At 41.3% G+C, this 25,471-nt stretch overlaps 1 protein-coding gene across 6 annotated transcripts in view; it reads right to left on the reverse strand.

Moving 5' to 3' along the window:
* diaph2 (diaphanous-related formin 2) overlaps positions 1-25,471 on the reverse strand; it is a 717,979-nt gene that overhangs the window by 677,855 nt on the left and 14,653 nt on the right. For all 6 annotated transcript variants that reach the window (XM_031797927.1, XM_031797925.1, XM_031797929.1 and 3 more), the window contains exon 3: positions 5,689-5,865. In XM_031797927.1, the coding sequence (XP_031653787.1) occupies positions 5,689-5,865 (177 nt within the window). The remainder of the gene's footprint in view (positions 1-5,688; positions 5,866-25,471) is intronic.

The raw sequence follows: 25,471 nt of genomic DNA on the forward strand, positions 1-25,471 counted from the left end.
AATCACCACATCCTCATCGGCAGACTTGACAGCCTTGGTTTCTCAAATGGTTGCCTCACCTGGTTCACCAACTACTTCCCAGACAGAGGTCAGTGTGTCAAATCTGAGGGCCTGTTTCCGGGCCTCTGACAGTCTCTATGGGGGTGCCACAGGGTTCAATTCTTGGGCCGACTCTCTTCTCTGTATATCAATGATGTCGCTCTTGCTGCTGGTGATTCTCTAATCCACCTCTATGCAGATGACACCATTCTGTATACTTCTGGTCCTTCTTTGGACACTGTTAACTAACCTCCAGACGAGCTTCAATGCCATACAACTCTCCTTCCATGGCCTCCAACTGCTCTTAAATACAAGTAAAACTAAATGCATGCTCTTCAACCGATTGCTGCCTGCACCTGCCCGCCCGTCCAGCATTACTACTCTGGACGGTCCTGACTTATGTGAATATGTGGACAACATACCTAGGTGTCTGGTTAGACTCTAAACTCTCCTTCCAGACTCACATAAAACATCTCAAATTGGCTTCCTATTTCGCAACAAAGCATCCTTTACTCATGCTGCCAAACATACCCTCGTAAAACTGACCATCTTACCGATCCTCGACTTTGGCGATGTAATTTACAAAATAGCCTCCTACACCCTACTCAACAAATTGGATGCAGTCTATCACAGTGCCATCCATTTTGTCACCAAAGCCCCATATACTACCCACCACTGCGACCTGTACGCTCTCGTTGGCTGGCCCTCGCTTCATACTCGTCGCCAAATCTCTGAAACTGGAAACACTTATCTCCCTCACTAGCTTTAAGCACCAGCTGTCAGAGCAGCTCACAGATCACTTCACATAGCCCATCTATAAATAGCCCAAACAACTACCTCTTCCCCTACTTTATTTATTTTACTCCAGAATTTCCACTTTGCACACTCATCTACTACTACTCTACTACTAATTTATTTTTCTCCAGTATTTCTACTTTGCACACTCATCTACTAATAATCTACCATTCCAATGTCTAATTGGTATATTGTATTTACTTCGCCATCATGGCCTATTTATTGCCTTTACCTGCCTTATTTCACCTCATTTTCTTACATTGTATATAGACTTATTTTTATTCTGTATTATTGACTGTATGTTTGTTTAACTCCATGTGTAACTCTGTGTCGTTATATGTGTCGAACTGCTTTGCTTTATCTTGGCCAGGTCGCAGTTGTAAATGAGAACTTGTTCTCAACTTGCCTACCCGGTTAAATAAAATATTTAAAAAATTAACAATTAAAAAGCATACTCCCCTCCCCTGTTTCTGTAAAAAGCTGAGGGATGGGGCTGGAGAAATGTAAGCACTCTTAAATTCATAGACAGAGCCATGAATGCAAGGATTGACCATACATTATTTTAACCACGTTTTGAGGCTATACAGTCAGTATTTGTTTACATTGACTTTGTTTACAAACATTGAAGTAAAACAAGCTTATTTTCTGGGTTCTGGTGATGTACGACAGTTCAACTAAGCACTGTCAAACATACGGTAGGTCAGACATAAAATAAATAGTGGTCAGTTATACAACGGGTGGGTCTAATCTTGAATGATGATTGGTTAAAACTGCATTCCAGCTGGTGTCTACAAGTTACCACCGGCTAAATCTATGATGTTAAAATACCCATTTACCCTGTTCCATTTGACTGAGCAAAGCACTGTCTCATCAGCTCCGCCATGGAAACGTAAACATCATCTTCACTATAAAAAATAATCTAGACATTATCTCATTTTCTTTTTAGCTAACATTTAGTTTTCAACAGCGGAGATTTGTATAAACATTGCAGTCTGGTCTATCTGACATGTGCAACTTTGTTTCAATATTCAAATTCAATCTCCAGCTGTCCCATTGTAAAGAACGTGTCGGGAGTCGGGATGAGACAAACAAGTAGGCAGTTTCTCAGCCAGTCAAAATCATGAATCAGCATAATTTGTATGGATATATACAAAGGCCTATCAACGATCAGGGGAAATCCCACATCATTACCTCATTATTATGGATGTATCTAGGGTTGAGCATTTTGGGGGAATATTCAGGTGGTGGAAACTTTCCGTTGGAATTAACGGGAATATATGGGAATTAACGGGAATATATTAATACTTTTTAAAATGTCGTTTTTTGCATTGGATATATTTCCCATATCATATGGAGACCTTATAAGTAGACATAATTGCAAATTATTAAATCCTTCCAATAGAAATAAAATAAACTATTTAATTACGAATTGAACTTTAATTATATGAGTTCACTGTTCACATGGGATGATTTCGTTTACCAACAAAAGGGAATATTGAATGATCCATCGCATCTCCCAAAAATGTTTTCAACATACATCTGTAAAATGATAGTCTAGAAACTAAAGCTTTGGTTGTCTTCCTCTCAGGCTTCCATGTCTTCTCCCTGGACCTCCTCAATGTCCACCTCTTGAACATCAAACTTCCCAATCTTGTAGAGGATGGGCTCGTTGTCAGGTTCAAAAAGCCTAAAGTTTGAAAAAATTATCGAACCACATGCATTTTGACGAACACCAAATGTTTTTTATGGCCACTCTTCCGTAAAGCCCAGCTCTATGGAGTGTACGCCTTAAAGTGGTCCTATGGAGATATACTCTCCGCTGTGGAGCTTTGCAGCTCCTTCAGGGTAATCTTTGGTATCTTTGTTGCCTCTCTGATTAATGCCCTCCTTGCCTGGTCCGTGAGTTTTGGTGGGCGGTCCTCTCTTGGCAGGTTTGTTGTGGTGCAATGTTCTTTACATTTTTTAATAATGGATTTAAATGGTGCCCTGTGGGATGTTCAAAGTTTTGGATATTTTTTATAACCCAACCCTGATCTGTACTTCTCCACAACTCCACAACCTGACCTGTTTGGAGAGCTCCTTGGTCTTTATGGTGCTGCTTGCTTGGTGGTTCCCCTTGCTAAGGGGTGTTGCAGACTCTGGGGCCTTTCAGAACAGGTGTATATATACTGAGATCATGTGGCAGATCATGTGACACTTAGATAAACAAAGTCCACCTGTGCGCTAACTAATTCTGTGACTTCTGAAGGTAATTGGTTGCACCAGATCTTATTTAGGGGATTCAAAGCATAGGGGGTGTATACATATATACATACGCACGTACCACTTTTCCGTTTAAAAAAATATATATATTGTTTGAAACAAGTAATATTTTGCATTTTACTTCACCAATTTGGACTATTTTGTGTATGTCCATTATATGAAATCCAAATAAAAATCAATTTAAATTACAGGTTGTAATGCAACCAAATGGGAAAATGCCAAGATGGTGAAAATGTTTGCAAAGCACTGTACGTCATCCAGGGGGATCCTCTTGATGGGGCTGTCCATATCGGCCGACTGTGATATGGCCATTTCTTGGATAGACTCCTTCCCCTCCAGGAGACATAACGACAACACCACCCCAACGGGTGTTGCTGGGCAGCTTTAATCTGGTGCGCTTATTCTTCTCACTTTGCTTGGTGAAGTAGATTGCTGCTATAACTTGATGACCCTTCACATACCTAACCATTTCCTTGGCTCTCTTGTAGAGTGTTTCCAGGACGCCTCCACTTTAGACCAAGCAGCCTGCCTGTTCGCAGCATTGTCTGTCACCAGTGCAAATACCTTCTGTGGTACAAGGTCATTGATGACTGCCTTCAGCTCAGATCATGTAGAGACCGGTATGTCTGTGTCTGGGTGGAGATGTAGTTAATTATTCCTTGCCCACAAACATTCGACCACTCATCAAAGATGATTGCAATAGTCTGCTTTCTCTATGATTTGCTTGACCTTCACTTCAACTCTGTTGAACTCTGCAGCTAGCAAATGAGTAGATAAAAAATGTCTGGTTGGAGGGGTGTATGCTGGGCGAAGAACATTCAGAAATCTCTTCCAATACACATTGCCTATGAGGATTAGAGGTGAACCAGTTGCATACACAGCTCGCAAGACATTCAGCAGCATTTCTTTGACTACATTCCTCCATTGAGTAAAAAAAAAACCATATGATTCCTGGAGGACCATGAGCTGTTGCTATCGATAAGGTGTCTGATTCATCATTTTCACCTCAAATAAAAGTAGAGGGACTTTTGTCAGATGTTGCTTGTTTTGAGCGCTAAGGGAACTTTATGCACTTGGCCAGATGATTTTGCATCTTTGTTGCATTCTTCACATATGATTTAGGACAGTACTTGCAAATGTACACAGCTTTTCCTTCAATATTAGCTGCAGTGAATTGTCTCCACACATAAGATAGTGCCCGTGACATTTTCCTGTAAAGATGAGAAAATATGAGTATAAATAAATAAATATATACAATTCCATGTACAGATAAAGAGTTATGCAGTTAGATTAAACAACTCCTTTGTAAGAGAAATTAAACATATGGAAACAGGTGAATTAACAGTCCTCCGTTAGCAGGCACAAGCAAGCTAAAAGCCCACATGGCAGCAAAAACTAACTAGTAGAAATTGTTAACTTAGAAATTATTTAAACACACTTTGCTGTAGGCTTCTATTTACTACTTTACAAAAAAAGATGTATGTCCTAAAATATATTCACCCCACCCAGTATTGAAATCAAAACTTACCAGAAAGCATGTAGTCCTAGGCTCAGACACTGTAGTAGTGTGGGCTCAAAAGCATCTCAGTGTGCAAGATCTTGATAATCAGCTGAACATGTGATGGAAGAGTGCACTGCACATGTGATGGAAGAATGCACTGTGCATGCAGGGGGTTGCAATTCCATTGACTTGGGAATAGTTAAAAAAAATATGCCACAAGACCTAGAATTGCCTTATGTGTATCCCATTAAAAAGGTTCACTGTTATAAGCAAACTTTTTTGGTGTAGCGAGGAGTCTGGTTAGGCAGGCAAGCTCTATGTAGCGCCGATGGAGCTCTCTCTAGCGCCGATGGAGCTCTCTCTAGCGCCGATGGAGCTCTCTGTTTGAATGAGGGCTGAGTCAAGTGAACTTGAGTTACAGAGTTAATTGAGAAGTCACGATAGTGTTACACTGATAAGCTCCCTCCTGTCTCTCTTTGTGATCAATGTGCTCTCTATGCTAAGCGTCAGTGTGAATTCGGAGCTGTGACTCAGCTCTGTGCAGCGAACCAGGTAAGTACTGTTCTGTAGAGGCTTAGACTGAGCACAGAGCTCCCTGCCTGCAGCTTACAAGAAAGAGAAGTGTGGGGCATAGTTTGAGACACAAAAGCACCCACATTGACATGTGAATATATAGAATAGAAACCTGCTACATTTCCTTGGCAAGAGTTGGTTTAATGTGCCACAGCAAGCTGTCAACACATCACATCTAATTGTATCATTACTATGACAACCAGTGGAAATCAGAGATCCACTTAAAGATCAGAGACTCTGGTGAACAGTAAAATAACAATGTGATTGGTAGCTAGTACTAAAAAGGCCCCACAGGGAGTTGAAGACGTAGAAGCAGTAACCATGTCCATTCTACCCATTATGTCTTTATGGTTCAAGTAGTGGTGGAAGGTGGACCGGGAGCAATAGTTATCCTTTAGTACATATCCACACAGGTACTCTGTACATGAACTCTTATAGGAGGGCACTGTGGATAATGGTGGCTATAGGTGGCTATATACACATTCGGTTCAAAAGGAAATACACAGTATCAGACTTACCATCATCTTCTCAAAGAGGTCGTTGATCTCCTTCTCGGAGAGGTTCATGGAGCGGTCGTCGAAGAGGGGCTGGGGCATGGGCATCTCTACCTGAGTGGACAGGGGGTCTGTGGAGTGCTGTATCAGGGGCTTGTCCTTTTTATTCCCAGTCTTCCGAAAACTGGTGATCCGGTCACGCTGAAGGGGAAAGAATGTGGCGTTACCAAAGTGCGTACGGTAAGCGTTATGACAGAGTATTTCCCTAGGCGTTGGGCTTTCTGAATGCTTACATTGTGACATATAGGCTTTATCTAGGAGTATTTCCCTAGGCGTTAGGCTTTCTGAATGCTTACATAGTGACATATAGGCTTTATCTAGGAGTATTTCCCTAGGCGTTAGGCTTTCTGAATGCTTACATTGTGACATATAGGCTTTATCTAGGAGTATTTCCCTAGGCGTTAGGCTTTCTGAATGCTTACATAGTGACATATAGGCTTTATCTAGGAGTATTTCCCTAGGCGTTAGGCTTTCTGAATGCTTACATAGTGACATATAGGCTTTATCTAGGAGTATTTCCCTAGGCGTTAGGTTTTCTGAATGCTTACATTGTGACATATAGGCTTTATCTGGGAGTATTTCCCTAGGCGTTGGGCTTTCTGAATGCTTACATTGTGACATATAGGCTTTATCTAGGAGTATTTCCCTAGGCGTTAGGCTTTCTGAATGCTTACATTGTGACATATAGGCTTTATCTAGGAGTATTTCCTTAGGTGTTGGGCTTTCTGAATGCTTACATTGTGACATATAGGCTTTATCTAGGAGTATTTCCCTAGGCGTTAGGCTTTCTGAATGCTTACATTGTGACATATAGGCTTTATCTAGGAGTATTTCCCTAGGCGTTGGGCTTTCTGAATGCTTACATAGTGACATATAGGCTTTATCTAGGAGTATTTCCCTAGGCGTTGGGCTTTCTGAATGCCTACATAACATAGTGACATATAGGCTTTATCTAGGAGTATTTCCCTAGGCGTTGGGCTTTCTGAATGCCTACATAACATAGTGACATATAGGCTTTATCTAGGAGTATTTCCCTAGGCGTTGGGCTTTCTGAATGCCTACATAACATAGTGACATATAGGCTTTATCTAGGAGTATTTCCCTAGGCGTTAGGCTTTCTGAATGCTTACATTGTGACATAGGCTTTATCTAGGAGTATTTCCCTAGGCGTTGGGCTTTCTGAATGCTTACATTGTGACATATAGGCTTTATCTAGGAGTATTTCCCTAGGCGTTAGGCTTTCTGAATGCTTACATTGTGACATATAGGCTTTATATAGGAGTATTTCCCTAGGCGTTGGGCTTTCTAAATGCCTACATAACATAGTGACATATAGGCTTTATCTAGGAGTATTTCCCTAGGCGTTGGGCTTTCTGAATGCCTACATAACATAGTGACATATAGGCTTTATCTAGGAGTATTTCCCTAGGCGTTAGGCTTTCTGAATGCTTACATTGTGACATATAGGCTTTATCTAGGAGTATTTCCCTAGGCGTTAGGCTTTCTGAATGCTTACATAGTGACATATAGGCTTTATCTAGGAGTATTTCCCTAGGCGTTAGGCTTTCTGAATGCTTACATTGTGACATATAGGCTTTATCTGGGAGTATTTCCCTAGGCGTTGGGCTTTCTGAATGCTTACATTGTGACATATAGGCTTTATCTAGGAGTATTTCCCTAGGCGTTGGGCTTTCTGAATGCCTACATAACATAGTGACATATAGGCTTTATCTAGGAGTATTTCCCTAGGCGTTGGGCTTTCTGAATGCCTACATAACATAGTGACATATAGGCTTTATCTAGGAGTATTTCCCTAGGCGTTGGGCTTTCTGAATGCCTACATAACATAGTGACATATAGGCTTTATCTAGGAGTATTTCCCTAGGCGTTAGGCTTTCTGAATGCTTACATTGTGACATAGGCTTTATCTAGGAGTATTTCCCTAGGCGTTGGGCTTTCTGAATGCTTACATTGTGACATATAGGCTTTATCTAGGAGTATTTCCCTAGGCGTTAGGCTTTCTGAATGCTTACATTGTGACATATAGGCTTTATATAGGAGTATTTCCCTAGGCGTTGGGCTTTCTAAATGCCTACATAACATAGTGACATATAGGCTTTATCTAGGAGTATTTCCCTAGGCGTTGGGCTTTCTGAATGCCTACATAACATAGTGACATATAGGCTTTATCTAGGAGTATTTCCCTAGGCGTTAGGCTTTCTGAATGCTTACATTGTGACATATAGGCTTTATCTAGGAGTATTTCCCTAGGCGTTAGGCTTTCTGAATGCTTACATAGTGACATATAGGCTTTATCTAGGAGTATTTCCCTAGGCGTTAGGCTTTCTGAATGCTTACATTGTGACATATAGGCTTTATCTAGGAGTATTTCCCTAGGCGTTGGGCTTTCTGAATGCTTACATAGTGACATATAGGCTTTATCTAGGAGTATTTCCCTAGGCGTTGGGCTTTCTGAATGCCTACATAACATAGTGACATATAGGCTTTATCTAGGAGTATTTCCCTAGGCGTTGGGCTTTCTGAATGCCTACATAACATAGTGACATATAGGCTTTATCTAGGAGTATTTCCCTAGGCGTTGGGCTTTCTGAATGCCTACATAACATAGTGACATATAGGCTTTATCTAGGAGTATTTCCCTAGGCGTTAGGCTTTCTGAATGCTTACATTGTGACATAGGCTTTATCTAGGAGTATTTCCCTAGGCGTTGGGCTTTCTGAATGCTTACATTGTGACATATAGGCTTTATCTAGGAGTATTTCCCTAGGCGTTAGGCTTTCTGAATGCTTACATTGTGACATATAGGCTTTATATAGGAGTATTTCCCTAGGCGTTGGGCTTTCTAAATGCCTACATAACATAGTGACATATAGGCTTTATCTAGGAGTATTTCCCTAGGCGTTGGGCTTTCTGAATGCCTACATAACATAGTGACATATAGGCTTTATCTAGGAGTATTTCCCTAGGCGTTAGGCTTTCTGAATGCTTACATTGTGACATATAGGCTTTATCTAGGAGTATTTCCCTAGGCGTTAGGCTTTCTGAATGCTTACATAGTGACATATAGGCTTTATCTAGGAGTATTTCCCTAGGCGTTAGGCTTTCTGAATGCTTACATAGTGACATATAGGCTTTATCTAGGAGTATTTCCCTAGGCGTTAGGCTTTCTGAATGCTTACATTGTGACATATAGGCTTTATCTAGGAGTATTTCCCTAGGCGTTAGGCTTTCTGAATGCTTACATAGTGACATATAGGCTTTATCTAGGAGTATTTCCCTAGGCGTTAGGCTTTCTGAATGCTTACATAGTGACATATAGGCTTTATCTAGGAGTATTTCCCTAGGCGTTAGGCTTTCTGAATGCTTACATTGTGACATATAGGCTTTATCTGGGAGTATTTCCCTAGGCGTTGGGCTTTCTGAATGCTTACATTGTGACATATAGGCTTTATCTAGGAGTATTTCCCTAGGCGTTGGGCTTTCTGAATGCCTACATAACATAGTGACATATAGGCTTTATCTAGGAGTATTTCCCTAGGCGTTGGGCTTTCTGAATGCCTACATAACATAGTGACATATAGGCTTTATCTAGGAGTATTTCCCTAGGCGTTGGGCTTTCTGAATGCCTACATAACATAGTGACATATAGGCTTTATCTAGGAGTATTTCCCTAGGCGTTAGGCTTTCTGAATGCTTACATTGTGACATAGGCTTTATCTAGGAGTATTTCCCTAGGCGTTGGGCTTTCTGAATGCTTACATTGTGACATATAGGCTTTATCTAGGAGTATTTCCCTAGGCGTTAGGCTTTCTGAATGCTTACATTGTGACATATAGGCTTTATATAGGAGTATTTCCCTAGGCGTTGGGCTTTCTAAATGCCTACATAACATAGTGACATATAGGCTTTATCTAGGAGTATTTCCCTAGGCGTTGGGCTTTCTGAATGCCTACATAACATAGTGACATATAGGCTTTATCTAGGAGTATTTCCCTAGGCGTTAGGCTTTCTGAATGCTTACATTGTGACATATAGGCTTTATCTAGGAGTATTTCCCTAGGCGTTAGGCTTTCTGAATGCTTACATAGTGACATATAGGCTTTATCTAGGAGTATTTCCCTAGGCGTAAGGCTTTCTGAATGCTTACATTGTGACATATAGGCTTTATCTGGGAGTATTTCCCTAGGCGTTGGGCTTTCTGAATGCTTACATTGTGACATATAGGCTTTATCTAGGAGTATTTCCCTAGGCGTTAGGCTTTCTGAATGCTTACATTGTGACATATAGGCTTTATCTAGGAGTATTTCCTTAGGCGTTGGGTTTTCTGAATGCTTACATTGTGACATATAGGCTTTATCTAGGAGTATTTCCCTAGGCGTTAGGCTTTCTGAATACTTACATAGTGACATATAGGCTTTATCTAGGAGTATTTCCCTAGGCGTTGGGCTTTCTGAATGCCTACATAACATAGTGACATATAGGCTTTATCTAGGAGTATTTCCCTAGGCGTTGGGCTTTCTGAATGCCTACATAACATAGTGACATATAGGCTTTATCTAGGAGTATTTCCCTAGGCGTTAGGCTTTCTGAATGCTTACATTGTGACATAGGCTTTATCTAGGAGTATTTCCCTAGGCGTTGGGCTTTCTGAATGCCTACATAACATAGTGACATATAGGCTTTATCTAGGAGTATTTCCCTAGGCGTTAGGCTTTCTGAATGCTTACATTGTGACATATAGGCTTTATATAGGAGTATTTCCCTAGGCGTTGGGCTTTCTAAATGCCTACATAACATAGTGACATATAGGCTTTATCTAGGAGTATTTCCCTAGGCGTTGGGCTTTCTGAATGCCTACATAACATAGTGACATATAGGCTTTATCTAGGAGTATTTCCCTAGGCGTTGGGCTTTCTGAATGCCTACATAACATAGTGACATATAGGCTTTATCTAGGAGTATTTCCCTAGGCGTTAGGCTTTCTGAATGCTTACATTGTGACATATAGGCTTTATCTAGGAGTATTTCCCTAGGCGTTGGGCTTTCTGAATGCTTACATTGTGACATATAGGCTTTATCTAGGAGTATTTCCCTAGGCGTTAGGCTTTCTGAATGCTTACATAGTGACATATAGGCTTTATCTAGGAGTATTTCCCTAGGCGTTAGGCTTTCTGAATGCTTACATTGTGACATATAGGCTTTATCTAGGAGTATTTCCCTAGGCGTTGGGCTTTCTGAATGCTTACATTGTGACATATAGGCTTTATCTAGGAGTATTTCCCTAGGCGTTAGGCTTTCTGAATGCTTACATAGTGACATATAGGCTTTATCTAGGAGTATTTCCCTAGGCGTTAGGCTTTCTGAATGATTACATTGTGACATATAGGCTTTATCTAGGAGTATTTCCCTAGGCGTTGGGCTTTCTAAATGCTTACATTGTGACATATAGGCTTTATCTAGGAGTATTTCCCTAGGCGTTAGGCTTTCTGAATGCTTACATTGTGACATATAGGCTTTATCTAGGAGTATTTCCCTAGGCGTTGGGCTTTCTGAATGCTTACATTGTGACATATAGGCTTTATCTAGGAGTATTTCCCTAGGCGTTAGGCTTTCTGAATGCTTACATAGTGACATATAGGCTTTATCTAGGAGTATTTCCCTAGGCGTTAGGCTTTCTGAATGCTTACATTGTGACATATAGGCTTTATCTAGGAGTATTTCCCTAGGCGTTGGGCTTTCTAAATGCTTACATTGTGACATATAGGCTTTATCTAGGAGTATTTCCCTAGGCGTTAGGCTTTCTGAATGCTTACATTGTGACATATAGGCTTTATCTAGGAGTATTTCCCTAGGCGTTGGGCTTTCTGAATGCTTACATAGTGACATATAGGCTTTATCTAGGAGTATTTCCCTAGGCGTTGGGCTTTCTGAATGCCTACATAACATAGTGACATATAGGCTTTATCTAGGAGTATTTCCCTAGGCGTTGGGCTTTCTGAATGCCTACATAACATAGTGACATAGGCTTTATCTAGGAGTATTTCCCTAGGCGTTGGGCTTTCTGAATGCCTACATAACATAGTGACATATAGGCTTTATCTAGGAGTATTTCCCTAGGCGTTAGGCTTTCTGAATGCTTACATTGTGACATAGGCTTTATCTAGGAGTATTTCCCTAGGCGTTGGGCTTTCTGAATGCTTACATTGTGACATATAGGCTTTATCTAGGAGTATTTCCCTAGGCGTTAGGCTTTCTGAATGCTTACATTGTGACATATAGGCTTTATCTAGGAGTATTTCCCTAGGCGTTGGGCTTTCTAAATGCCTACATAACATAGTGACATATAGGCTTTATCTAGGAGTATTTCCCTAGGCGTTGGGCTTTCTGAATGCTTACATTGTGACATATAGGCTTTATCTAGGAGTATTTCCCTAGGCGTTGGGCTTTCTGAATGCTTACATTGTGACATATAGGCTTTATCTAGGAGTATTTCCCTAGGCGTTGGGCTTTCTGAATGCTTACATTGTGACATATAGGCTTTATCTAGGAGTATTTCCCTAGGCGTTGGGCTTTCTGAATGCTTACATTGTGACATATAGGCTTTATCTAGGAGTATTTCCCTAGGCATTAGGCTTTCTGAATGCTTACATTGTGACATATAGGCTTTATATAGGAGTATTTCCCTAGGCGTTGGGCTTTCTAAATGCCTACATAACATAGTGACATATAGGCTTTATCTAGGAGTATTTCCCTAGGCGTTGGGCTTTCTGAATGCTTACATTGTGACATATAGGCTTTATCTAGGAGTATTTCCCTAGGCGTTAGGCTTTCTGAATGCTTACATTGTGACATATAGGCTTTATCTAGGAGTATTTCCCTAGGCGTTGGGCTTTCTGAATGCTTACATTGTGACATATAGGCTTTATCTAGGAGTATTTCCCTAGGCGTTAGGCTTTCTGAATGCTTACATAGTGACATATAGGCTTTATCTAGGAGTATTTCCCTAGGCGTTAGGCTTTCTGAATGATTACATTGTGACATATAGGCTTTATCTAGGAGTATTTCCCTAGGCGTTGGGCTTTCTGAATGCTTACATAGTGACATATAGGCTTTATCTAGGAGTATTTCCCTAGGCGTTGGGCTTTCTGAATGCTTACATAGTGACATAGGCTTTATCTAGGAGTATTGCCCTTGGCGTTAGGCTTTCTGAATGCTAACATACTGTAAGGTTGTGTAATGCTGTCATATGCCTTTCCTGACATGTCTTTCCATCTCCTTCCCAACCTTTAAACGAGCATCAGCTGGGCTCAATTCCAGGTTGGGGTGGTACCACAGGACGGCTAAAGTAAAGTGTTTGCCTATGACAAGGGACAGACCTAGTCTTCGTTCATTATGTTTTATCGTTCATGTTTTCTGTTAGATTAAATTATGTGCGTGAAAAATGGGTAACGTTGCTTGCTCTATTTCTTTCAAACTGGCCTTGATTCATTCATCTGTACAGTTCATGTCTATCTGAATGAAAATAGTACATAATAAAACAGTGCACTGTAAACTACAGTGAGAGTCATAGATTTGACTCACCTTCACACTTACTATTAACCCTGTAGGTTGTTTGTTCAATATCACAGACTTATGAGAGTCTGTAGTACAGTACAGAGGAACATACCTACATTAGAAAGATACTCTCTCCTCACTGTATTCAGCTATTCTAGCTACACCGATGAATACAGAAGAAATGTAGGTCTAATGTACATACCTTTACCTGAGCAGTACATCATTTAATTTGCATGGTGCAATGGAACAAATGGAATAGCTCCAAAAGTGCCAACTGTAAGCGTTAAATCAAGAGCATCTCATATGTATTCAGGTCTGATGACGGAAGACAATAAGTTGAAACGAGATGCTGCCAGCAGCACACACCTTTGTTACAGAGTCAGAAGAGGGTAAGTCCACTCTGTTAGTCAGTCGTCATTAGTATTAGCAATATGGGTTTAGGGGTTATGCTGGTGCGGAATGGATGAGTGCACATACATATGAAATGGAATAAGACATATAAAGACTAAAGGAAATTAAATCAATGATGTCACACCTGAATCTACACTGAAATCGTTGTGGAAGGATCAGGGCAAGTCAAATCAATGATGGTAAACATGACTGGTGACCCAAAGACAGTGCACTTGTTCTTTGTTAAATTATTAGGAATAACGTGTAACAAATAAAACATGTAATCCTAACCGATTCAGAATACTGTTGGATTCATTCCTGTAATATTTGACTGATTAGGCTTTTTTAATTTTTAAATGGATCTAAAGAAATGTTCATATTAAAGGACGTTATTGTTTTGGTACATAACATCACCCTCAAATACTGTAAAGACAATCATACAGGAACCCAACTTGGTTAACAGAAGGCCCCGCATAACCCTGGTTTACTTGATCAATCCACAGATGTCAGTTCATCTTCCTGTGCTGCCATGACACAAAGACGATGATGCAAAACAAAAACACACAGAAATGAAAACAGGACGCCCTACCATGTCGTCAGCCAATGTTCTTATGTGTACGTTCTGTTGAAGGGAAGGCACAATGTGAACAATAAATGCATTTGAAAATAGTGTGTGTGAGAATATCCTAAACAACCAATACACAGTAACAGATAAACACACACGATCAGCCACACCTATGAATGACAAGCAGTAAGCCCTGTTTGGCTCGTACATGTCCATAAATCGTTGCTGTAATATACAGTAATAATATATGTTTGGAAGTGGAGGTAAGTATTGTCCAACTAACCAAGTCTAGGACAGTTGATATCCCTTCCTACTAAGAACAGTGAAGAAAAATGTGGATAATAGTTACACAATGACTCACACCAACTATTTATTGACTTCCCATTGTTATTTTAGTGGATCACCTGTTGGCTAACTTCCTCTATTTGTGTTTCATCAGACCAGAGGACATTTCTCCAAAAAGTACAATCTTTGTCCCCATGTGCAGTTGCAAACAGTAGTCTGGCTTTTTTATGGCGGTTTGGAGCAGTGGCTTCTTCCTTGCTAAGCGGCCTTTCAGGTTATGTCAATATAGGACTCGTTTTACTGTGGATATAGATACTTTGTAACAGTTTCCTCTAGCATCTTCACAAGGTCCTTTGCTGTTGTTCTGGGATTGATTTGCACTTTTCACACCAAAGTACGTTCAGCACTAGGAGACAGAACGCTTCTCCCGCCTGAGTGGTATGACGGCTGTGACGTCCATTGGTTTTTATATTTGCGTACTATTGTTTGTACAGATGAACGTGGTACCTTCAGGCATTTGGAAATTGCTCCCAAGGATGAACCAGACTTGTGGAGGTCAACAATTTTTTTCTGAGATCTTGGCTGATTTCTTTTGATTTTCCCATGATGTCAAGCAAAGAGGCACTGAGTTTGAAGGTAAGCCTTGAAATACATCCACAGGTACACCTCCAATTGACTCAAATTTTCTGGAATTTTCCAAGCTGTTTAAAAGGCACAGTCAACTTAGTGCATGTAAACTTCTGACGCACTGGAATTGTGATAGTGAATTATAAGTGAAATAATCTGTAAACAATTGTTGGAAAAATAACTTGCCAAGCACAAAGTAGATGTCCTAACCAACTTGCCAAAACTATAGTTTGTAAACAAGACATTTGAGGGTGGTTGAGAAATTTGTTTTAAATGACTCCAACCTAAGTGTATGTAAACTTCCGACTTCAACTGTATGTCCTGGGGGGCTAAGTCTGTCCTACCTGGTGTAATTCTCCTGTTTTATCTGGTGTCCTGTGTGAAATTAAGTCTGCTCCTTCTAATTCTCCCATCTCTCTCCACCCTTCCATGGACCTGAGCCCTAGGACAACCTGGCCTGATGATTACTGGCTGTCCCCAGTCCACCTGGTCGTGCTGCTGCTCCAGTTTTAATTGTTCTGCTTGTGGCTATTGAACCCTGACCTTTTTTTACCCGACTCCCTCCCAACCTCCCAACCAACTGCTGTCTTGTACCCTCTACAATCACTGTGATGATTATTATTTGACCCTGCTGTTCATCTATGAACGTTTGAACATCTTGGTCTTAATGGCCATGTACTCTTATAATCTCCACACGGCACAGCCAGAAGAGGACTGGCCACCCCTCAGGGCCTTGTTTCTCTAGGTTTCTTCCTAGGTTCCGGCCTTTCTAAGGAGTTTTTCAGAGCCACTATGCTTCTACATCTGCATTGTTTGCTGTTTGGGGTTTTAGGCTGGGTTTCTATAAAGCACTTTGTGATATCTGCTGATGTAAAAAGGGCTTTATAAATACATTTGATTGATAAGGGGATGCCAACAGGGCCAAAGCATTGTCAGAACTGTTGTGATGTTATGTAGTATGGTTAGCTTTACTGCCAGATAAGGACCACTAACCATGTGACTCTGGACGATCACAAACATTGATTAGGCTAAAGCTTCTCTCTCAACTTATAGAAGCAGCCAATAGGGTTGTAGTCTCAATCATAACACTAGCAGCTCCTAGCTTATGACTCATTGACCACTTTCTACAAGTGTGTAAAACATTGCACATTTTTCAAATGGGGTAATTAAACATATTTTAATCAATTTAACAACAAGGGAACCTCTGTCGAGCTAATTGTCTTGACTTTAGTGGAAACCATCAGTTTACTTCTGAACAGTCATTACACACGGCAATGCCGCAACAATGCAATTTAGCACATAACAATTAAGCATGCACGTCCTCTGGGCTTCTCTGGCTTATTAAAACCCCCAAAGTTTTCACTGTAATAAATGTTTATTGCACAACATGAATTCTTCAAAATAACCCAATCAAATTAGCCTTCGGCCCCTTTGTAATTGAAATATGATTTTGATTCAATAAAAGGTCAATGAAATGGAAAAACTAAGTGCAATTTGGCTGAATTTAGGGGTCCATTTGAGTACGGGGAATATCACGAGTATGCTTCATCTGGCGAGAGTTTTTAAATGCTAATGACTACTATAACTCTACCCAAAGTTTGCTTTCCTCTTGGCAGAAGGATAATAGGGCCCATTTTAACTTCAGACACCAGCCTGTATTGGCAAAGCTAAAATGTTGTAGTAATGTTTCCCAAGGCCGTTAATCATAAAGCTTCTCAGAGTAAGAGTGCTGCCTTATAGATCATAATGAATACGATTACATATACAGCAGGAGGGGGGGTCTGATCCTAGGTCAACACTCCTACTCTGAGACACTTCATGGGTCTAGAGGTTCAACTGGCTTGCTCAAAGTGATATCTGTTCACACCACTAGGTGGCGCATGACACATTTAGACAACTGAATTACATACAAACAGTTCACTTCCATGCCATACATAGCAAAATTAGGCCTAGTTTCAAATATGTTTGTCAACATATGTTCTTTTTAACACCATGTGAACATGAAGCCCTTCCTGCTCACTTAAAAGGGAGAAAAAAATCCATTAAAAAAAAAGTGGCATTTTCAGAGTTCCTCTAAAAAGCCAGCGTGGAGACAGGCTTACAAGGAAATCAGGGTTTTGCTTTAATTACTTCTAATTAATACCAAACAAAGGATGCCTGGGAGTGCCTGGCATTGTTGGCACGAATGACTGTACCACCATGTGCTGCAACTCACAGTTCTTAGCAAACTTGTTTTACTGCTCCCGCTCTCCCACTCTGCTCCGTAGCCTCTAGTGTGCCAACTTTTCACTTCCACTCTGGAGTCACAGTTTGTCTGCATTCCTCACCATTGGATTTCCACTTGAGGAGGACAATGTGAGGATTCCCTCTACCCAGAAACATGTTCATTAAATACAATTGACTTGAGTGTAAATCTCCAAAAACAGCTAGAATGTACAGTATGTATAATTTCATTCTTAGTTAAACCAAACAGCTGAAATATAGTGGTTCACAGTTAACACCTCATATCTTTTTGGCGTCATGGTTTATATGGACCTATCAACACAGCCTGCTCAGTAGTAAACAAAACAGGATATGTGTTGCTAAGTGACCCTTTCCGTTGACATAGTGACTGGATTCTGGGGCGGCAGGTGTAGATAGATAGAGAGATAGAGAGGGAGAGAGAGAAATTCTGGGCTAGTGTGAAACAGACACCATTATATAGTCACCAGTCCCCAGTTTCTTCTGGTTCAACATGCTAGTCCCTAGTTGCCTCTGGTTCAACATGCTAAAATCCAGCCCCCAGTGGTTCAACATGCTAGACCCGAGTCCCCAGTGGTTCAACATGCTAGGCTCCAGTCCCCAGTGGTTCAACATGCTAGGCTCCAGTCCCCAGTGGTTCAACATGCTAGGCTCCAGTCCCCAGTGGTTCAACATGCTAGGCTCCAGTCCCCAGTGGTTCAACATGCTAGGCTCCAGTCCCCAGTGGTTCAACATGCTAGGCTCCAGTCCCCAGTGGTTCAACATGCTAGGCTCCAGTCCCCAGTGGTTCAACATGCTAGGCTCCAGTCCCCAGTGGTTCAACATGCTAGGCTCCAGTCCCCAGTGGTTCAACATGCTAGGCTCCAGTCCCCAGTGGTTCAACATGCTAGGCTCCAGTCCCCAGTGGTTCAACATGCTAGGCTCCAGTCCCCAGTGGTTCAACATGCTAGGCTCCAGTCCCCAGTGGTTCAACATGCTAGGCTCCAGTCCCCAGTGGTTCAACATGCTAGGCTCCAGTCCCCAGTGGTTCAACATGCTAGGCTCCAGTCCCCAGTGGTTCAACATGCTAGGCTCCAGTCCCCAGTGGTTCAACATGCTAGGCTCCAGTCCCCAGTGGTTCAACATGCTAGGCTCCAGTCCCCAGTGGTTCAACATGCTAGGCTCCAGTCCCCAGTGATTCATGCTAGGCTCCAGTCCCCAGTGGTTCAACATGCTAGGCTCCATTCCCCAGTGGTTCAACATGCTAGGCTCCAGTCCCCAGTGCACTGTGGTTCAACATGCTAGGCTCCAGTCCCCAGTGCCTTCTGGTTCAACATGCTAGGCTCCAGTCCCCAGTCCCCTCCGGTTCAACACGCTAGGCTCCAGTCCCCAGTGCCTTCTGGTTCAACATGCTAGGCTCCAGTCCCCAGTGCCTTCTGGTTCAACATGCTTAGGCTCCAGTCCCCTCCGGTTCAACACGCTATGCTCCAGCCAATGAAGTCTTCCCTCCATCTCTCCATTAGGCCTGCAGACTGCAGAGCTAAATCATACTAGGGAGCCTGATCCCTCATTCCTGAGAGACCCAATTATATACTGGGCCAGTCAGTCAAATGAAACTTTCACTATGAGGGGAGCCCATAGCCACTGACTAGGATGCCCATTCAACAGTGCAGTGTGGCTTTGGTCTATGAAGGGGGAGTCAGCCAGTCGGTAAGTCTCTAAAGAGTAATACTACTACCAGCCTGGTCCCAGATCTATTTGTGCTGTATTGCCATCTATGGTCAATCGACTAAAGGCTAGTGATAGTGAAGCAGCATCTGTCCGTTTTGATAGGGGGATTCCCATGAAGGGGACTGTTTCAAAGCCACCCCCCTACCAAACAGATCGGTTACCAGGCTAGAATACTACTAGATCAGAGGGAAACACAGAGACATACTGATCTCTATTATTCAAGGTGGATTTATTTTTCTTCAGCTTGGTTAATGTTCGTAGAATGACCATGTGTATTGGACAATCATCCTTCGCTTGTGGAGGTGTCTGACAGATTCAGACATAGGGTTGGGCGATATGGCCAACATATCACAATTGTCGTCCATTTTGGGAAGGTACGGCAGATGTGCAGCCATACAAGTCTACCGGTATTCACTATATATTGCCCAGCCCTATTCAGCCATCAGGCAAAATACATGATCATGTTTTAAAGTCCTACATGTAAACCTACTGCAGTTGCAAAGGTTTCGCTTTTTGTGCATCCCTTCAACTGGCATCGCAAGAGTACCATGTAAACAAGCCACACCTCTGAGGAAATACCTAGGAACTGCCAGGGACCTCACCAAACAATATTATCATGATACTTAGGTGCCGATGCAATATGTATTGCGATTCTACATGTATTGTGATTTGATACGGTGATTTAATTACGATTCGATGTTCCAAACATATTGCTCACCATATGTCTAATGCAGAAGAGAGAGCAATGACAAAACAAGTTGGTCAGGGAAATAAAAATGCTGAAAACAAATTAGCTCCCTATTTAAAAAGAAAATGGAGAACAATGAAAGAAAAATACTGGAGTTTTGGTACAGCAAACTAAAGCAAAAATAATATAGCGATATATTTAAAACGATACGATATATCATTAAAAATAATATCCCAATATGCAACTATCGTTTTTTTCTCCCATTACTATTTTAAGAGGTCATCTCTCGATCACTGTGCCCACAGCTCTCTGCTCCAAGCCCTATAACCAACTGCTGTGTTAATAACATACATGTTATGTACTATTCAAAATGCATTGCTTTCGGTGAACAGGCTACACAATGTAGTAGGTGGAAAATCGACCCATCCATGTAACCTTCAAAGTGGTGTGCTTTTCATTTCTGAAACGTTTGCATTTTCTAGCATCCTCTCTAGACCATTAGTGCATATAATGACTCGGGTCAAAAGTCAAATCAACTAAATACCATTGACCTGGTTCATTGCAATGCTTTGATGTGAAAGTGGTTATGTCATGTGGGGTGTTCTCTCTCAAACACACATGCAGGCCTATTTTAATGGTGACAGTTGTCCTTTTCCAGTGAAGCTTCCACTAGCCTAACCAACAGGGCTTCTACAAACGGTTCTCCTAGATTAAAAATATATATATATAAATATACAATTTTAATTTAATTTTAAACATACAAAGGTTCTCTGATGGGGACAGCCAAAGAACCATCTAGGTTCTAGATAGTGTACTGTTGCTGGTTTCTACAGTGCAGTAGTGAATGTGAACAATGGCCGTCTTATCACTCAGTACTACATAAGGTGCTGTTATAGACTGATGGACCTATATCAAACTTCCATTGCGTTTAGTCTATACTCTGCCCCTATAGACAGTACAGAGTCATCTTAGATATGTGATTGAGCAAATGTCTAGATAAGGATCACCATTACTCAATATTACATCATGAAATATTATAGACTGTATGACAGTGTTATTTCCATAGTTATGTAGCCCACTGCAGGACTATATTAACTAGTCTAGGACTAGGCCCCCTAATGCCTCGGGAGGCATCTGAAATTCTACTCAGTACTGAGTATAGAGCATGCCCAAGGCTTGTAAATAGTGCAGAGCACCCCTATATCATCCCTCCTCTGTTCCCATGTGTATCAAGAATGGTTCACCACCCAAAGGACAGCCGACTAACTTGACACAACTGTGAGAAGCACTGGAGTTAACATGGGACAGACCTGCACCATGTATCTGATATAGGTGGGTAGGTTAATGCAGAGGGAAACACGCAGTGTTCATTTTGTATACAGCAGTACTGTGATGCTATTACAATTTGCCCGACAACCGACAAGTTCATCCTTTCCTATCATTCAGGCCGGTTAAAGGTGGCCTTCAAATCCAACTCACATTTTGAGTTCATATTGTTTGTGTTCTCGCCAGTGGTGTTCATGTAATACCAATGGGAGTGGGCTAAGACTATTTTGAAAAAGGGGGGACCAAGTACGAAAGCAGGCATTCCCATGATCAAGTCCAGCTGCTAGGAGCATCGGGAGGTTTACTCAATGCCACATGTGTATGCACAAAAGTACCACAGACACCAACACACACATGAGTAAAGGGTATTTCTCCAACACTGCCCCACACACACGCGCACACACACACACACACACACACACACACACACACACACAGGGAAGTGAAGAGAGCCTCTCAGAACAAACAAATCTGCCATACACATCAATCAAATAATGGAGCTCTGTCCTCTCTCTGCAAACTGAATTAGGGCCAACTGAATTGAATCAGGAGAGATACCAAAAGCCATTTCCAAAAACAACAAAATTACCCCCAGGCCTCAGGCAGTGTTAACTCAATTGTATAAATGAACTTATGAGGTAACACTTGTTTCAATGTCACCCCTTATAAGAGGATAAATAACCAAAAAAAGAGTAGTGTGAAGAAGAAGAAAAAAAGTAGTATGATGTTTAGTGGTAAAGCTATTAGCTTTAGTTGAAAGCACAAAGTGCCTTTAAAAATGGTCAGGAATCTGTGGTGCGTCAGTTATTTCAGGAAAGCGGTGGTGCTGTTTATATTTCCCTAAAAACAGCAAAAGGGGAAATCCCACAAAGACCAGCAGTGCTCTGGGTCCAATGGCTTTTCTTTGGATGCCCTGACCACATAACCACCAGGCCACCTGACCACCAGGCCACCTGACCACCAGACCACTGCCCTCAGGCTAGGCTGGCTTGTTTTTTTCCCCAGGATTTCAAAATGAATTTGTAAATCATGCTCCCTGGGGGTTAGCTTCATAGATACTGTACTATAAAACAGTTGGGGACTTTCTGAAAGGATTAGGGGGGAAATGTATTTGTGTATACTATATATGGAGACCTTGCAGTGTCTGTTCATCATCAAGACATTTAAGTCATGTGGAAAGAACTGACTATTTAGAGAATAGTTAGGGAGTTTACTAGAGTTTAGGGGAGAAGGGGTTAGTTGGGGGAATTGATTCAGATGAGAATCGCTATTCTGAATCGATTCTCTTTTGCAATAAAATCGCAGTATCAAACCAAAATATATGTAAAATTGTGATTCATAGGCTATAGAATCGCAATTTGTATCGAATCGTGACCAAATCGAATGGAAACACCCAGCCCTAGTAATTTACTCCATGTCAAAGCAGAAGTGTTATTACGGACGAGAAGGAGATGTTCCTTCCACAGCCGGTGTGACTACAGCATTCTTTACCACTTCCTGAGTGCCATGCAACGTAGTCTGTTTCCTGCTGTTCTCCTCTCATACAGACCCTCTCTCTGTCTCAAAAATGGAGGACCAGGCCACCAGGGACACCATATAACATTGCAAAATGACATAGCAGTATGAGATAGAAGAATCAATATCTACATCTATCAGCCAAGTAAAACCACAGCACAACTACCTACCAGAGTCATCGATATGGTGGGGCTATCCAGTACTATGGATATGGTGGGGCTATCCAGTACTATGGATATGGTGGGGCTATCCAGTACTATGGATATGGTGGGGCTATCCAGTACTATGGATATGGTGGGGCTATCCAGTACTATGGATATGGTGGGGCTATCCAGTACTATGGATATGGTGGGGCTATCCAGTACTATGGATATGGTGAGGCTATCCAGTACTATGGATATGGTGAGGCTATCCAGTACTATGGATATGGTGAGGCTATCCAGTACTATGGATATGGTGAGGCTATCCAGTACTATGGATATGGTGAGGCTATCCAGTACTATGGATATGGTGAGGCTATCCAGTACTATGGATATGGTGAGGCTATCCAGTACTATGGATATGGTGAGGCTATCCAGTACTATGGATATGGTGAGGCTATCCAGTACTATGGATATGGTGAGGCTATCCAGTACTATGGATATGGTGAGGCTATCCAGTACTATGGATATGGTGAGGCTATCCAGTACTATGGATATGGTGAGGCTATCCAGTACTATGGATATGGTGGGGTTATTCAGTACTATCGATATGGTGGGGCTATCCAGTACTATCGATATAGTGGGGCTATCCAGTAAGAACTAGGCCTAGACCTTATTCTGTGGTGTTATGTCAACTCTGTGGTGGCCATTGCATGTTAGCTGTGTTTAAACTAGGCCTATTCATTCATCTAGTATTTTTTTATGGAAGTGTAATGCTTCAACCTCACAGATGCTAGCTATGACTTGATATTCACACTAAAGCCCCTCTGACTCACCTAAAACCACACCACAATGCCTCTCTCACACCCTTAACATTAACAGCTGGGATACATGACCTGAACCGATGAGTCACAGAATAAGAGTTGCTGTCAAAGGAACAAAAGTGTCTCGTTGCACAGTGGTTCACATGATTTCGGCCCACATACTATCCTGAGGGTAATTCCCATTACATTAAACTAAGAAACATGTCTCGAGTGGAGTTAGTGATTATATTCATGTGGGTGTAATACTGAAAACACGCTCTATTAAAAATTTATATTCTCCTAGTTCTGATGGGTATTGGACTAGGTTATATCTGGAAGGCTTAAACAGTGGCAGGAGCGTAAAGGGATCTTTCTATAAACTAACGAACCAGTGAGCATTCCTTGTAGTGGACAACTGTTTGGAGATGTTAAAGTCATTAATAATCGTTTGCATTTTTTCCTCCATGTGAATACATTAAGATATAAAAAGGTGCATTCAATATAATTCATGAGTTGAATCAAAATCTGTTTAAACTCTTTAAATCGTGTGACAAAACACTACCTTTAATTACATTTATGATACTGCTGTTTGTTGTTATATAATGTACTACGCATTTAACAACAATTACACATTGACCTTGATCCTGTGAAATTCATGGATATGGCTGTCGTCCTCTTTTTTTGTATGGAGATCTCAGAAGTGCACTGTAGGCTGGTAACATTTTGTGTCTCCCTATGTTACAGTGTGAAAACTGTTTTCATGGGCACACATATCCAAAATAATGTACTTGAATGCAAAATCCAATGCTTCAAACAGAAAGAGTAACTTTAATATGACTAATAAAACAAGTCGATACTGTCATTAACAGGGTTCTTCAATAATTGTCCATAATATTGTTTGATGTGTGTTTGATATCTAGCTGCTAAGTTAAATGGGGACATTATCACACAACATCAGCTGATTCAGGAAAGGATTTTCTGAATGACAGTGAAGTGATAAAGAGCTTGTGTGATACTGCACACAATTTAATAACAGCCAAAGTGCAGGAATTAATGTTGACATTTGTGTCTGTTGTTACGGCGGTCAAGATAATTAGCCTACTTTGTGGACAGCATTAAATCAAGGTTCCTGAGGTAAGACTACGTTCGTGTATGTTTTGATCGTTTGTTTTCAGAGTTAAAACGAAGCAATCGGGAATGTGAAAACGGCTTATTTATTTGTTTTTCAATGTTCAAATGTGGAGTTAAATGTGGAATGCCTGTTCAAGTGCACAGCCAACACTTCCTGTCCTTTCAAAGTAGGAGGTCACCCTTCTAACTCCATTCTATGAATCTATTAATTAATTAATTAATTAAATTAATTAATAGCTGCCCATACCATGCCACAGTGGCAAGGTAAGATTTCTAAAATTCTGCATACGGTTTAGAGTGCATTTACCTATTAATGAACTGCTGTTACTGTAAATTATTAGCTGACTGATATATCCTCACTAACTTGGTAATCTTATTAAAACCTCTGATGTAAAGTCCCCTGTTCAGGGGACCTGCGTGGTTTTGTAGAGGTTCCGGTACCAACCGACATTTTCGCTTATACATCGATCTGTGGACACCGTAGATCGAAATGGCTTGCATTTAGCAATAGCCCTGGTTCCCAATAACTGAAATCTGAGACTCCTTGAAGCTGAGATGACCCTCCTACCATTTCATCTGCTATTCCTACAGTCTATCAACTCCTGGCTGAACCCTACCCCACAGCCACTGACAAAGCACATGCCTGCAATCCTTATATTGTAATGCAGCAGGAGAGAGTGGTTTCATCACAGTAGCACATTCAGAGATCGATTTAAAGCCCTTCATCTAAAATTATTTATAGATTTTAAAC

This window comes from Oncorhynchus kisutch, linkage group LG19, assembly GCF_002021735.2.
Source record: "Oncorhynchus kisutch isolate 150728-3 linkage group LG19, Okis_V2, whole genome shotgun sequence".
Classification (NCBI taxonomy): domain Eukaryota; kingdom Metazoa; phylum Chordata; class Actinopteri; order Salmoniformes; family Salmonidae; genus Oncorhynchus; species Oncorhynchus kisutch.